The following is a 14,935-nucleotide window of genomic DNA, read 5'->3' as shown; positions in this document are numbered from 1 at the left end:
GCCCCACATCGGGCTCCCTGCTCAGCGGGAAGCCTGCTTCTCCCTCTCCCACTCCCCCTGCTTGTGTTCCCTCTCTCGCTGTGTCTCTGTCAAATAAAAAAATAATAAAAAAAAAAATCTTAAAAAAAAAAAAGAACAAATTATGATAGCTTTGATTTGGAAAGGATCTTACATATTATCCACTGACAATCTAATTCCCTCAATGAAGGACAAAAAAACTAAAACCCAGAGAAATTAGGTGTGTCACCAATCATCAAACAAAATGTTGTGTCAGTGCCAAGATCAGAACCCAGGTCTTAAGGCTTCAGTCCAGTGCTCTTTTTCTTCAATCACAGTAAATGAGAAAAACAAAGGTATTCATTAAAGCCCTTCATGTTGGAATTTAAGGTACTCTGCTCTCTTCTATACGCATTTACCCATCCAAATATAGCTCTGTTTTCATCTGTCCTTTCTAACTGCCTCACAGTCTTAGAAGTTGAGATCCTCCTCCTTTAGCTCAATATTAATCTTTTCAACTATTTTCTGGAATCCACCCCTCCCTGACTCTCAAGAATCTTGCTCCATCAATAGTTACTTTTACTCCTCTATTTTCAGCCATTCTAAATGACAGTTCACAGGGCAGCTGGCTTTCCTCAGAACAAGCAAGTGAGAGACAGTACCCAAGACAGAAGCCATAGTCTTTTGTAATGTCATCTTAGAAGGAACATCCCATCATTTTTGCCTCATTTTATTTGTGAAAAGCAAGGCAGCAAGTACAGACTACACTCAAGGAAAGGAAATTACACAAGGGTGGGACTACCAGAAGGCGGGAGTCCAAGAAGCCATCTTAGAGGCTGCCTGCTACAGCTTCAAAGAAGAAAAGCAGAAAAGAAGACTTGATAGCCAGATACCAAGGATATCAGGACTTCTTCTGAAGCAGGAATTAAGAAAATGTGATGGTGGCACAGGATAGATATATTGACTAATGGAATATAAAGAGAGCTCAGAAACAAGTCAGTGCATAAATGGAGCTTTGGAAAATGACAGAGGTGATATGTCAGATAATGAGGAAGGAGGAGACTATTCAGCAAAGGGAAGTAGAAAAAAATGATTATCCACATGAAAACAAGGTCCCTCACCTTCTTCTCACACCATGAAAAAAAAAATAACTTTAAAACTCTTAGTGAAAATACAGGTGAGTTTTCCTTAGACCTTTAGATAGGAAATATTTCTTAACCTAGACACAAAGACATTGATTATAAAAATGTATAAATGTGATTATATTCAAATTAAGAACTGTTATTCATCAAAAAATACTTGAAAACAGATTTAAGAACTGGGAAACACAACCAAAAGGATTATTGTCAAGAATATATAAAGAACTCCTACAAGTCAATGAGAAAACTGCAAACAATCCGATAGGCAAAGGATATGAACAGGAATTTCTCAAGAGAGGAAACGATAAATATATAAAGAAATGTTCAAAATATCAGAGATCAGAAAAATACAAATTAAGACCACCATGAGATAACCCATTCAACTGACAAAAATTTTAAAGTCTTACAGTACCAAATGTCAGAAACAATACAACTTCAAGAGATCTTGTTTACACTGCAAGTGGAAAGTAAAGTGAGGCAACCACTTTGGAAAATAGTTTGAAATTATCCCCTAAAGTCAAACATTAGCAACTCTCCATCAACAGGAAAGCAGATGTGTAAACTAGGGTACAATCACACAATGGAATACGATATGGCAGCCAAAACCAAATACACAATGGATTAATCTCAGCAATATAATACTGAGTGTATAAAGTCAGTGTCAAAAGATTATATGCTCTTATAAAGTTAAAAAGATTTAAAATTAAACAATTCCCAATGAATATGGGATTCAGGATGAGTTACCTCAGGACAGTGGAAGCAAAGAAGGAGGGGACCCATATAGTTAGATATAAGTTACTGCCAAGAATCTAGTTTTATTTCGTGAGGTTGATTTGTAGAATGTGTCATGAAATAAAGATATGTTTAATCCAATTCTGTGTAGCTAAGATTTTTTAAAAAAGATCCCATGAACTGCACGACACTTTCTTTGATTTCAACTTGCATGTTAAGCACACTCTTCACCAACATCTATAGCAAATATAATTTGTATCAATTATTATGGTACATCTTAAAATACCTGTGTTTCAAGTATAATGGTCTTGCCTCCTTATAAGAATGAAAACATTTTCTGTTCTCTTAATATAGTATTTCTATCATATATATTCCTTCTCTGAAAAAGTACTGACAATACAGTAAGTGCTAAATACTTGTTAAATGCTCATATTTAACTTATTCCTCAAATAACCAAGAGTAAAGCTATGATCCCTGTACCCTATGTTCCTTTAAAAATATATTACTACCCCGAATTTAATGATTCCTAGTGGAAAGGAACTAACATGTTAAAAGACCGAAATCACCTGCCCACCTGTTATGGCTGAGGGAAGCACTGATGGGTGTAGGCACCACAGTCTGTAATCCTTCTCCTTCTATCTCAGTACCGACAAGGCAGATGAGCTGGAGATCTGGTAATCCAACACAATTTACTTCATGCCAACTTTTACCTAAAAGTGCATCATTGAATGGACAATAATGTTTATCAAAATAAAAGATAAAATTCTAAATTTCTACCTAATACTCCACTGAGCAAACATCACCCAGAATATTATCTTCTCTTCACTTTTCTAGTATTTTCTGTTACCCAGTAATTCCCAATGTAAATGAAGAAATTACAAAACTGACAAAATTAACAGAAAATGCTTAAATACCATATCCCAACCCAACTCCCCATCCCCCTGCCATAGCCCCAACAACAGAACAATAAAACAAATAACTTACTCTCCATGAGGTCCAGGTAAACCAAGAATGCTATGTAAACTTGGCTGGCATCTCCTATATCTAATTCCATCATTTCTAAATACTGGAAATCAAAACGTAATTGTCAGAGAAGGAAGAATCTCTTAATATTTTCTTTCACTCAATCAACAACTACTCATTAAATATATATATATAAAAGCAGAAGACTCTCTTCTAGGTACTGTGGGAGTTAGAAAGCAATTAATACCTGATCCCCATCTCTAAAAAGCTTGCAATTGTTAAGGTAAACACACGCACACTTGCAACTGTTAGGCAAATAAGAACCCATGACAGTGATTAAAAACCAGTGTGTGAAATAAAAAAACATGAGACAAGTCAGAGGAGCTCTACTTGGATGGCTTGGTTGGTGAATGTTTCATGGCAGAGGTGGATATAGATTGGGCCCTGAACGGCAGACATGCTTTGAGTAAATACAGAAGGCAGGGTTAACAGCGTGAGTAATCACACATAGGTGGGAATACACACATATTCAAGGGCCTATAAAGAAATCTATCTGCCAGGAGTAGAGACATCTTTTAATAGGATTTCTACTGCAGCACGTTACCGAAAGCCACTGTTTCCAAGGTCTCTGTTTGCCTGTGAAGAAAGTCTGCTAAAAAACCACTCCCGACTTCTTTCAGACTTGCTGGTCAGCACTGGAGAACATTCTTGAGTGGACTACCTCTGCAAGGGAAGCCTGAGGTTTGCCTGCTATCCCAGTGACTCAGTGGGTAAGCAGGCCTAATGCAGAGGTGAGGCATTAGCAGACCTGCATGGGTACAGACCTGCCATCATATTCTCCCACTAGCTTCATCATAAGTATGGACAGGTGCAGGAGAACAGGGGTATTATTAGTTGTCCTCTTCACACCACAAATGTGTTTGAAAATGACACTGAAATTAATTGGTAACTGGAGACCAGGTTGCAAGGTCTTGATAATCAAGCTAAAAGTCTGAATTTTACCCATAAAGAGACACTGAGGATTTCTAAGCATGAGAATAATGAAATTAATGTTGCATACTATATATATTATATATATATTATATAGTGCTTACTATATGTCAAATGTTTTACAAATATTAACTGATTTAATCCTGTAACAACCCTCTAAGGTAAGTACTATTATTATCCCTATTTTACAGATGAGGAAACTGAGGAACAATGAGATTTTTAAAACTTCCAAAAAAAAAAAAAAAAAAAAGAACCACCCACAAAGCTAGTGACCTAACAGGGTTTTCAAACTCAAGCAGTCTACTTAAAGTCTCACACAGAACTATTGGGTTCATGCTACTTAATGGTGTTACAGTTCTTTTTTATGGCACCGAATAACATATCCATGTTTGTTTTTCTCACCTTGACAGGGAATGAGGGGATAGAGGAGGAGAATAAAATCAAGAAAGAGAACATGAAAAGGGATTATCTCTTTTCAGACTTACATCTTCGAAATTTTTCTTTTCTTGACTGTTTTTAGATAATGATCTATGAAATACTGCTTCGCAGCAGAAGACTGCAATCGTACTAAAATAACTAGACCAGTCTCTGAGATTCCTACAAAACCCCCATCTCCATTCACTGTCCATTCATTGCTCGGGACATTTACTGGTCCAAGGCAGCAATTTGCCAAGCAGAAGCAAGCAAAGGAACTATACCTCTTTGCTGCTGTACAAAAAACCCCAACAAACAAACAACACCCAAATGTCTGCTTTGGAGAAGAACCTAATCAAACTTTACAAGAAATGAGAAAAGTCAGGAAATTGCACTTCAGCAAAATCACAACGCACACTCTGGGCTCAAGGCTAAGTGCAAACGTGGCTGTGCTTTTAAGCCTTGATCTTTTTTATCTAACCAAGGCCCGCAAGCTGTTTTTTGCTGTGGGTACTGTGGTTACTTGGTTACTGCGAGGATTAAAGGAGACCATCCCAAGGAGGAGCCCTAGACAGCAAAACTAAGAAACTGGTGCAATGGTTATTATTGGGCTCTGCCTGGAGAGGCGCTGGGTTTAATGTCCTGCTCTGGAAAGGCTTGGATGGGTGTGTGTGTCCGGGGCTGGGGTGGGGTGAGGTGGGGGGGGGGGGGGTGTCAGACCAATAGTTCACCTCATCTAAACAAACAAAACCAAGACTGCCCGCCACGGGCGGTGTGCACGCGGGTCCCCCTCCGTGAGGTTCGCGCGCAAACTCTGCGACCCGGCCCCGCAGGGAGGCGAGGGCCGAGCGGACGGCGGCGGCCTTCCACCTGGGGAAGGGCCCCGGATCGGCGCCTTGCTCCTCTCGCGCCTTCTGACCTTTGGGTGGGTGCCCATCCAGGCGTCCTCCGGGGCCCATGAGTGGGCGGCGCCGCCGCCGCCGAGAACGCCGCCCGGGCCCAGACCGCTGCAGCCCGGGGTGGGCTCGGAATCGCCGCGCTCCGCCATGCCGGGCAGGGCGGCGAGCGGGTGGTACACGGCGAGCCGGTGGTGCACCACGGCCCGCGCCCGGCCAGAAGCAAGGGGCGCACGCGTCCGGGTTCCGCTTCCCCGGCGCGCGCCGCCTGCGTGCGGAGGGCCGCACACACCGGGAGGAAAGCGAGAGGAGCTCCTCCCCCTGGCAGACGTAGCTCGAACCTGAGCCCACACGCTCCAGTTTCGCTCGGCATTTATTCACATCTGGGCAGACACCAGGGGGAAGAAAGTTCAAGAGTACCCTTAGCCCAGAAGCCCTCAATGCTCCTCCCATCGGTGCTGTTTGCAGCCCCGTTGAGAAAGTGGGAAATACTGAAGGACTCTGGGCCGGCAGCCTTGACTCCGGGTCTCCAATTCCTGGTAACAAGAAAAGCCTCGTTCCGTTCCCTTTCAGGTGAGTTTTAAAGTGTGGAAGTCGATGAGATCTCTGTAGAAGAAAGTGGAAAGAAGAAAGACCAGACTGCCAAGAACCATGTTTTTAGGCCGGACCCACGTTTCAGGATAGGAGGAGCAAGAGTAAACACGACTTGTTGAATGAGCGGTTAGAAAAGATGCAAACCCTCGTGAGCATGTGACCTGGAAACCAAGGATGAGGAGTTTCAGAGAGGCAGAGTAGGACATTTGAAGCATTTATGCAATAGAATCCAGAACCTCTACAACTTATTCATAAAATCCAAGATATGATTCAAAATGTCAAGAAAATGGGTCACATTTTTTTTTAGTCTGACCCTGAGATGAATCACATGTTGAAACCGACCGATAAGGATTTTGAACTATTTTACCTCTCCTCAATAAAGTAAAACAAAACATGTTTTGAGTAGTTGAAAATCTCAGGAGACAAAAATCTCATAAGAGAAAAAGAAAAAAGAGCAAACGGAAATTCTGAAAGTTTAAAATTTTAGAAATAAAAAAACAAACTTCACTGGGTGGATTTAACAGCCAAATGGAAATTACCCAGGAAAAATTAAGTGAATTTGAAGGTAATCAGCCAAGAAATCAGCCAAGATAAACAACAAACAAAAATCATTTTAAAAAATGGACAGAACCTCAGAGACCTGCTGCATGACATCAGACAATCCAACATACGTGTAAATGGAATACCAGAAGAAGAAAAGAAAGACAATGGGGTAGGAAAAAAAAATTGAAGAAATAAAAAATTGCCCCAAATTTGATGAAAGAGAAACTTGCAGGTACAAAATGCTACATGAATAACAAGCAAAAGAAACATGGCGAAGTCCCCACTGAGGTCAACTTGTTAAAAGCCACATGAAAAGTTTGAATGCATGGGTGGGTGGGAGGAAGCATGGGAGGGAAAAAGAAAAAAGAAAAGAAAAAGAAAAAAGAAAGCAGTGCCTTCCATACAGGGAAAGGAAGTGCATCTATTCTTGATGTGAGGGAAAACCACACATGAAGATTCGTAAATTGCCCCAGAATGTATTTCATTTGAATGAAGCCATTAAACTTTATTTCCACAAAGCAGCTGCTAACCCCCAAAGAAGCAAAGGACACTGAAATTAGTAGACTCCCTGAAGCACTGAACAGCGACCCTAATTCAAGTAATTAGAAGTAAATAAATCTCTCTGACTCCTAAAGTTCCCAATCAGTTCCAATGATGGTATTTATAGAAGCATTAACAACATTTTGTTCCTAATATGAGTAGAGGGGAAATTTTATAAATCAGTAAGGAGATCCAGTGGAATTAGGTACATGTGAACAAGGCTCAAACATCTTCAGGGGAAGATTTTCAGCTTAAGCTTAAGGGAAAAGGGGAGTTAAGGAATCCAGAAGGATGCAGAAAGAACCATAGACTAAAAAAGCAACAGGCTAATGCTACCCTTTGGCAAATAAATCAAGTTCTATACCTTAGAGAAAGCATGATACATTTAAGCATGATTCTGACTTTTAATGTCATTGTCCAGTACAAAGAGTTGAAGACTGAAAGTGGACAGTATCTTGGCTTCCATTTTAAACAACGAAAACATAAATAATTCTTGGTGATTGGGAATGCCTAAGACAGAAACCAAAGGATTTGGGGAAACTTAAACTTAGTGTTTAAATTATAGACTCAAAATGAATATTGTGGCCATCTAGAGTGAAATCCACTAGAGAACTGGTTAGAGTTTCGGCTTCTCACAGACTGAAGAATTTCTCCTTTTATAAATGCTTCAATAGTTCACTATTTTAGAGAAATTAAGTGGTTAGGAAGAAGCTAGGTAAGTAACAACAAATAAAAGTCTCCTTGAGTATACTGAATGTAATCAAAATTCAGTGTAATCTAGTACTTGCTCTACTGATTTCCCATTTTGATATCTGAGCCAGACCATTTTATTCCTATTAAAAAAAAAAAAAACCTTTAATGTCTAGGCAGAGACATTTTAATTCAACTAGAGTCTCAAGTGAAAAAAATGAACTCTGAATTGTGATGTGAATTTTTAGTGTTTTAAAAAGAAAAAGCTTCTTACACAGCATCTTATAAGACAATGATCTCAAGCTGAAAAATGGAGGCTAGCATTCTGGATCAGCTTTTAATACACTGGTTGTAAGAATGCTCATACATATTTTGTTCCTTCTTTTGCACATAAAGCATACAATTTTCCCATTCTCTGTATTTTGAGGAGAATACGTGAGATGTTTATACCTTTAGTAAAATATTTAGAATGTTATATTTTACCATTCATGTGTATGAGCATATATGAGGAACTGCTATTATATAGAAAAGAATTTAGAATGATCCAAAATATTATCCCCAGTTTCTCATAAATTTAAGAGTACAATCTAAACCCCTCACTTACAAAATCAGGATATAGTATATTTATTTTTAAAATACTGCTTCCATTTGGAACAAAAACAACAATAAAAATAAGGTACCAAGGATAAAGAGGAGTAACACTTCATAGATTATACATGTTATTGAAGATCATTAGAGAAGACCTAAATAAATGGACAGACATATTATACTTCTGGAGAGAAAGATTCAGTATTGTAAAGGTGGTAATTCCCCCCCAAATTTTATAGCAACTCTAATCACAATCCCAACAGGAATTTCCCTAATATCTGATAAGTTGATTCTGAAATATGGGCATAAAAGGGCCAATAATAATGAAGACCCCTTCTGATGAACAAGTAGAGGAAACTTATTATAAAGGCCTATAAATAAGAGTATGTGATATTGGTACAGATATGTGATAGATAAACCAATGGAACCAAATACAGAGTCATACAAATATGGACAGAGATGATGTTGTAGATGTGGGGAGGAGTTGAAGAAATATATATATATATATTTGGATTCCTAATTGCACTATAAACAAAATCAATTCCGGATATCTTAAAGGCTTAAAGTGAAATCCAAATCAGTAAAGATTTTAGGAGGAGATGTAAAAGAATTTTTATGACCCCCCAAGATAGAAAAGGATTTCCTAAGTAAAACACAAAAAATACCAACTATATGAAAAAAGTTTGCTACATTTGACTATATTTCAATTAAGAATTTCTGACACAAAGATAGTGTGGGGAAAAAAAGCCATCGACTTGGAGAAGGCATCTGTGATACATAAGTGAAAGAAAGGATTCACATCCAGAATATATAAAGAACTCCTAAAAATCAATTAAGAAGTGAAACAAAACACTCTATAGAAAAAAAATGAGAATAAATTTAAAAAGGATATAAATGACTAGCAAACATGAATTGGTACTCAACCACATTGGTGGAAGGAGAAAATGTAAATTGAGACAGGAGGATACCATAAAATACTCATGAGATTGGTAACAAAAGCCAAGAGTTGGCCAAAATGTAGAGCAAAGGAAAGATGCACAAATCCTATGATTTGGTGATCCTATGCCCTCGTACATAGCCTAGAGTGGTATTTTTCAAATGGAGGGCCAGGATCCTTAGAGGTTGTGAAATAAATTGAGTGACTGGGCCCAGTTTTTAAAAATGAATTATTTGAAAGAGAAGAGAAAGTATCAATGTGCATTGCATGTGGTTAGAATAACTGTTACTAAGTATTGCTTTAGGAACACTTTGTCTCAGTTATATATTTGTACTATACCATGATATCCAGTGGATTTCTCCCTGAAGGTTATGGTAAAAAAAAAAATTATCTTCTGTGGACCAGGAGACATGTACAAGAATATTTATGGAAGTATTCGTTGGAATAGAAAAAACTAAGACAACCCAAATATCTATCGAAGTAGAATAGATACATCTATTATTGTATAATCATATAACATATTACTGTGTGTAAATAATGAACCCTAGCTTCAGTCAACAACTTGGATGAATCTCAAAAAACCCTAATGTACAGTCAAAAATATGAGTCACAGAATAATATATAAAATATGATTTGATTTACATAAAATTCAAATACAACTTGTACATGGATGTTCACAGCAGCATTATTCATGATAACCCAAAAGCAGAAACAACCCAAAGGTCCATTATTTGATGAATATATAAATAAAATGTAGTTTGTCCATACAATGGAATATCATTCAGCAAGGAAAAGGAATGAAGTACTGATATGTGTGTTACAACATGGATGGACCTTGAAAACATTATGCTAAGAATAATGTTTTCATTAATAGAAGACAGTCACAAAGGACCGCATGTTATATAATTCCATTTATATGAAATGTCTAGAATAGGCAAATCTATAGGGACAGAGTAGAGTAGCTGTTCCCTAGGGCTAGGGTTAGCTGTTCCTAGGGCTAGGAAATGGGGATTGACTGCTAATAAATATGAGATTTCTTTTGGGGGTGATGAAAATGTTCTAAAATTAATGGTGATGATGTTGCATAACTGTAAATACACTAAAAGCCATTGGATTGCATACTTTAAGTAGGCAAATTGTATAGTAATTGGGGAAAAAATTCAAAGGTAGGCAACACTAATACATATTTAGGAGGTGTTTTAGCCAGGGTTATCCAGAGGAACAGAATCAATAGGATGTGTGTGTGCATGTACACACACCACACACACACACACACAAGAGACTCAGAGACAGAGAGAGAGCTTGATATTAAGGAGCTGGCTCATGCAATTGTGGGGACTGGCAAATCCAAAATTCATAGGGCAGGCTGGCAGCCATGATAACCAGAGAAGAGTCGATGCTGCAGTCTTGAGTTCAAAGGCAGCCTGGAGGTTGAGTTCTTTCCTTCTTAGGGGACCTCAGTCTTTTCTCTTAAGGCCTTCAACTGATTGAATGAGGGCTACCACACTATGAAAGGTAATCTGTTTTACTCAAAGTTTACTGATTTAATTATTAGTCACATCCAAAAAAACATCTCACAGCAACATCTAGATTGGTTTGACCTAAGTACTGGGTACCTTAGCCTAGCCAAATTGACACACAAAATTTACCATCACTGGAGGTAAAGTTCTAAATAAAATTAAGAGACTGATTAATACAAAATTCAGTCTAGTGCTTGTCTCTGGGGAGTAGAGCAGAGTATTGTGACAGGAAGGGACACCCAGAGGGTGTCAAAGTTGATGGTTCATGTTCTGTTTCTCAAGATGGGTGCTGGGTATATGGACTTTGATTTTATTTGTAGTATTTAAATATATAATATATTAAATAGATAAGGTATATATTCCATGTTTATTAAATATTTTATTTTAGCCTTTGTCTAAGAATTAGATTAAAAGGGATAATAAATTGGTAATTTCTGTATATAAAATATGTAAACAGCTGCGGATATGCAGTCTTAAGTAATACTTGGCTTTGTAAATGTGAAAAGGCACCCAAACTAATTCTCCATCCAAAAAACATCTCATCTCTGTCTCTAGATATGTATTCACATTTGATATCAACATGAGTGTTGAATTTCCCTAGCAGGATTGAGAACAAACCCACAATTAAAACACCCCAAATTGAAAAGGCCATATTAAAATTATCCCAAAACGTTTAACAGTGGTTGTGGTGGGTAGTGGATTTGTGATAGTTTTTCTTTTTTTTTTCTTTTTCCACTTTCAACATATTTTTTTTCCTGTTAGTAAAATAGATTTCAATAAATCATTGAATTTGGAGCCATTGGCATAGAAGGACTAAATCCACCCTACACGTTCATGTTAAAACATGCCTGCCAACATACTTAGCTTGTTTTAAATGTCCCTTCCTGTTTGCTTCTGTCTCTCCCTCTATTCCTGCCTTCTCTCTCCCCCTTCCCTTCTCCTTCCTTCCCTCCCTCCTTCCCTTCTCTCCTCTCCCCTTCCTCCCTCCCTCCCTTCCTTCCTTCTTTATTGCCCTATCTAAAACATCCACTACAATATTGAATGGAAGTGCTGAGTTAGGACATTCTTGTTCTTGATCTTAGGAGGAAAACTTTCATTCTTTCACCATTAAGTATGATGTTAGGTGTAGGGTTTCTGCATATGGCCTTTATCAGGTTGCGTGTGTTCCCTTTTATTCCTACATGATCGAGACTGCATATTGGATTTTGTGAAATTCTTTTGATTGATTTTTAAAATGTTAAACCAACCTTGCATTAAGATCTATTGGCAACTTTCAAGTGTATAATATGGTATTCTTTTTTTTTTTAAAGATTTTATTTATTTGAGAGAGAGAGAATGAGAGACAGAGAGCACGAGAGGGAAGAGGGTCAGAGGGAGAAGCAGACCCCCCCGCCGAGCAGGGAGCCCGATGCGGGACTCGATCCCAGGACTCCAGGATCATGACCTGAGCCGAAGGCAGTCGCTTAACCAACTGAGCCACCCAGGCGCCCTATAATATGGTATTCTTAACTATAGTCACCATGTTGTACATTACATCCCCAGAACTTATTCATCTTATAAACAGAAGGTTGTACCCTTTGACCACCTTCACCCATTCCCCCCGCAAATCCCCCAATCCTGGCAACCACCATTCTACTCTCTGTTTCTGTGAGTTTGGCTTTTTTAGATTCCCCATATAACTATATAACAGATTTCTCTGTTTGATTTATTTCTCTTAGCATAATGCCCTCAAAGTTCACCCATGTTGTCACAAATGAAGGGATTTCCTTCTCTTTATATATGTATATTTCATGCATATATATATATACATACATATATATGCCGCATTTTCTTTATCCATTCATCCACCAACAGACACTTAGGTTTTTGTGTCTTGGCTCCTATAGATAATGCTGCAATGAACATGTGGATGCAGGTATGTTTTTGAGACTGCCATTTCATTTCCTTCACATCTAAAACCAGAAGTGGAAGCACTGGATCATATGATCTACTTTTAATTTTTTGAGAAATCTCCATACTGTTTTCCATAATGGCTATCTCAATTTACATTCCCACCAACAGTGTACAAAGTGTTTCCTTTTCTCCACATCCTTGACAGCATTTGTTACCTATTATTTTTTTTATCATAGTCCTTTGAATAGGTGTGAGGTGATATGTCATTGTGGTTTTTTTTTTTTTAAGATTTTATTTATTTATTTGACAGAGAGAGAGACAGTGAAAGAGGGAACACAAGCAGGGGGAGTGGGAGAGGGAGAAGCAGGCTTCCCGCTGAGCAAGGAGCCCGATGCGGGGCTCGATCCCAGGACCCTGGGATCATGACCTGAGCCGAAGGCAGACGCTTCACGACTGAGCCACCCAGGTGCCCCCGTCATTGTGGTTTTGATTTGCATTTCCCTGATGATCTGAGCACATTTTCATGTACCTGTCGGCCATTTGTATATCTTCTTTGGGAAAATGTCTATTCAGGTCTTTGCCCATTTAAAAATAGGATTATTTGTGTACTATTGAGTTGCATGAGTTCCTTGTGTATTTTGGATATTAACCCCCTTATCAGATATATGGTTTGGAAACATTTTCTCCATTCCACAGGTTGTCTTTCATCTTGTTGATCATTTCTTTTGCAGTATAGAGGCATTTTAATTTAAGGTAGTCCCACTCGTTTATTTTTCCTTTTGTTGCTTGTGCCTTTGGTATTATATGGAAAAAAATCATTACTAAGACCAATGTCAAGGAGCTTTCTCCTGTATTTTCTTGTAGGAATTATACAGTTCCAGATCTTACATTTAAGTCTTTAACTTGTTTCAAGGTAATTTTTCAAGTGGTGTAAGGGTCCAGTTTCATTCTTTTGTGTGCAAATATCTAGTTTTCCCAATACCATTTATTGAAGAGGTGATCTTTTTCCATTGAGCATTCATGGCTCCCTTGTCAAATACTAGTTGAATATACATGGATTTATTTCTGGGCTCTCAATTCTGTTCTATTGGTCTCTGTGTCTTTTATGCCAGTACTTTATTCTTTTAACTATTATAGCTTTGTAATATAGTTTGAAACTAGGAAGTGTGATGCCTCCATCTTTGTTCTTTCTCAAGATTATTTTGGTTATTCAGGGTCTTTTGTTGTTCCATATGAATTTTAGGATTTTTTTTTCTTTTTCTCTAAAATTGCCACTGGAATCTTGATAGGAATAGCGTAGAATCTATAGATGGTTTTGATTAGTATGGACATTTTAACAATATTAAAGTCTTCCAATCCATGAACATGGGATATATTTCCATTTATTTTTGTCATCTTCAATTTCTTTCATCAATAATTTTCAATGTACAGATCTTTCACTTCCTTTGTTAAATTTATTCCCAAATATTTTGTTGTTTTTGATGCCACTGAAAATTGGATTATTTTATTTTTTTCAGGTAGTTTGTTGTTAGTGTATACAAAGGCAACTTATTTTTGCATATTGCTTTTGTATCTTGTAATTTTACTGAATTCATTAGTTAGCTCAATGGGTAATAGAGTTTTGCCACGTTTGTGTATCTGTTGTGGAATCTAATTCTGCACCAAGCTTTGTCTGCAGACTAATTAAATCTACACTACATTTCACACATATAAACTACTGTTTCCATATTTTATATCTGTTCTTATGATTAATAAAATACACATTCTATGAATGTGTATTTTACAAATCTGCCACAATCAGGGAAAATCTCATTTTCTTTGCCACACCATAACTAATTAACAGGTTCTTTTTGTAATCAGCAAGGTTTCAGAAAACTTTGTAATCAGCAAGTTCAGAAAACTGAATACACCCAGCAATACTAAGCTCCAGGAATGTCAGCAACTGTCCATCAATCCCATCTCACTCCAGGGAAGGGGCACTGTCCAACAGTCCCTGTGGCCTATATGCAGGATAGCAATGGCAGTTTCCAGAGGAGGATGGAGGAGAAGGAAAGGTGTGTAGGCCACTGGATATAAAAGTTTAAATGTCAGAGAAGAGGTTAGAGCAGGAGACGTAGATTCGGAAGATGCAGTTATGTTGGGAGACCATATGGTGCTAGAAGAGTAACACATTGTGAAGGGGCACCCGGTGAAGGAGCGCAAACAAGCAGAAACAGGTTCAGGAAGGTGAGAACTGAAGAGAGGTCACTGAATCTTCCAACGCTGAGGTCATCTGTGGCTTTGCCCGAACAGCCTCTGTGAAGAAGTAGGAGAGGTGGGAGATGAAGAAGTAGATAAAGCTTTTTGAAGGAGCTTGGCCAAGACAGGGGATTGCTAGAAGGAGATACAGGATTAAAACAACAAATTTTTTTTTAATTCAAGGATAGGAGAGGACTAAGTTTTTAGCTTGAGGGGGAGGAGCTGGTGGAGAGGGACCAGTTGTAGATTTGGTACAGAGTA

At 38.1% G+C, this 14,935-nt stretch overlaps 1 protein-coding gene across 2 annotated transcripts in view; it reads right to left on the bottom strand.

Annotated features, from left to right (window-relative positions):
• Positions 1-5,320, bottom strand: part of TSEN15 (tRNA splicing endonuclease subunit 15) — a 31,066-nt gene extending 25,746 nt beyond the window's left edge. For both annotated transcript variants that reach the window (XM_044916388.1, XM_021682583.1), the window contains exons 1-3: positions 5,155-5,320; positions 2,853-2,934; positions 2,443-2,578 (exon numbers count right to left, since the gene is read on the bottom strand). In XM_044916388.1, coding sequence (XP_044772323.1) covers positions 2,443-2,578; positions 2,853-2,934; positions 5,155-5,283 — 347 coding nt within the window. In that variant the 5' untranslated portion in view covers positions 5,284-5,320. The remainder of the gene's footprint in view (positions 1-2,442; positions 2,579-2,852; positions 2,935-5,154) is intronic.
• Between the last annotated feature and the right edge of the window lie 9,615 nt (positions 5,321-14,935).

This window comes from Neomonachus schauinslandi, chromosome 6 (genome assembly GCF_002201575.2).
Source record: "Neomonachus schauinslandi chromosome 6, ASM220157v2, whole genome shotgun sequence".
In the NCBI taxonomy this organism is placed as follows: domain Eukaryota; kingdom Metazoa; phylum Chordata; class Mammalia; order Carnivora; family Phocidae; genus Neomonachus; species Neomonachus schauinslandi.
The sequence above is the reverse complement of the archived record's forward strand: the minus strand, read 5'-3'. Positions and strand labels throughout refer to the sequence as shown.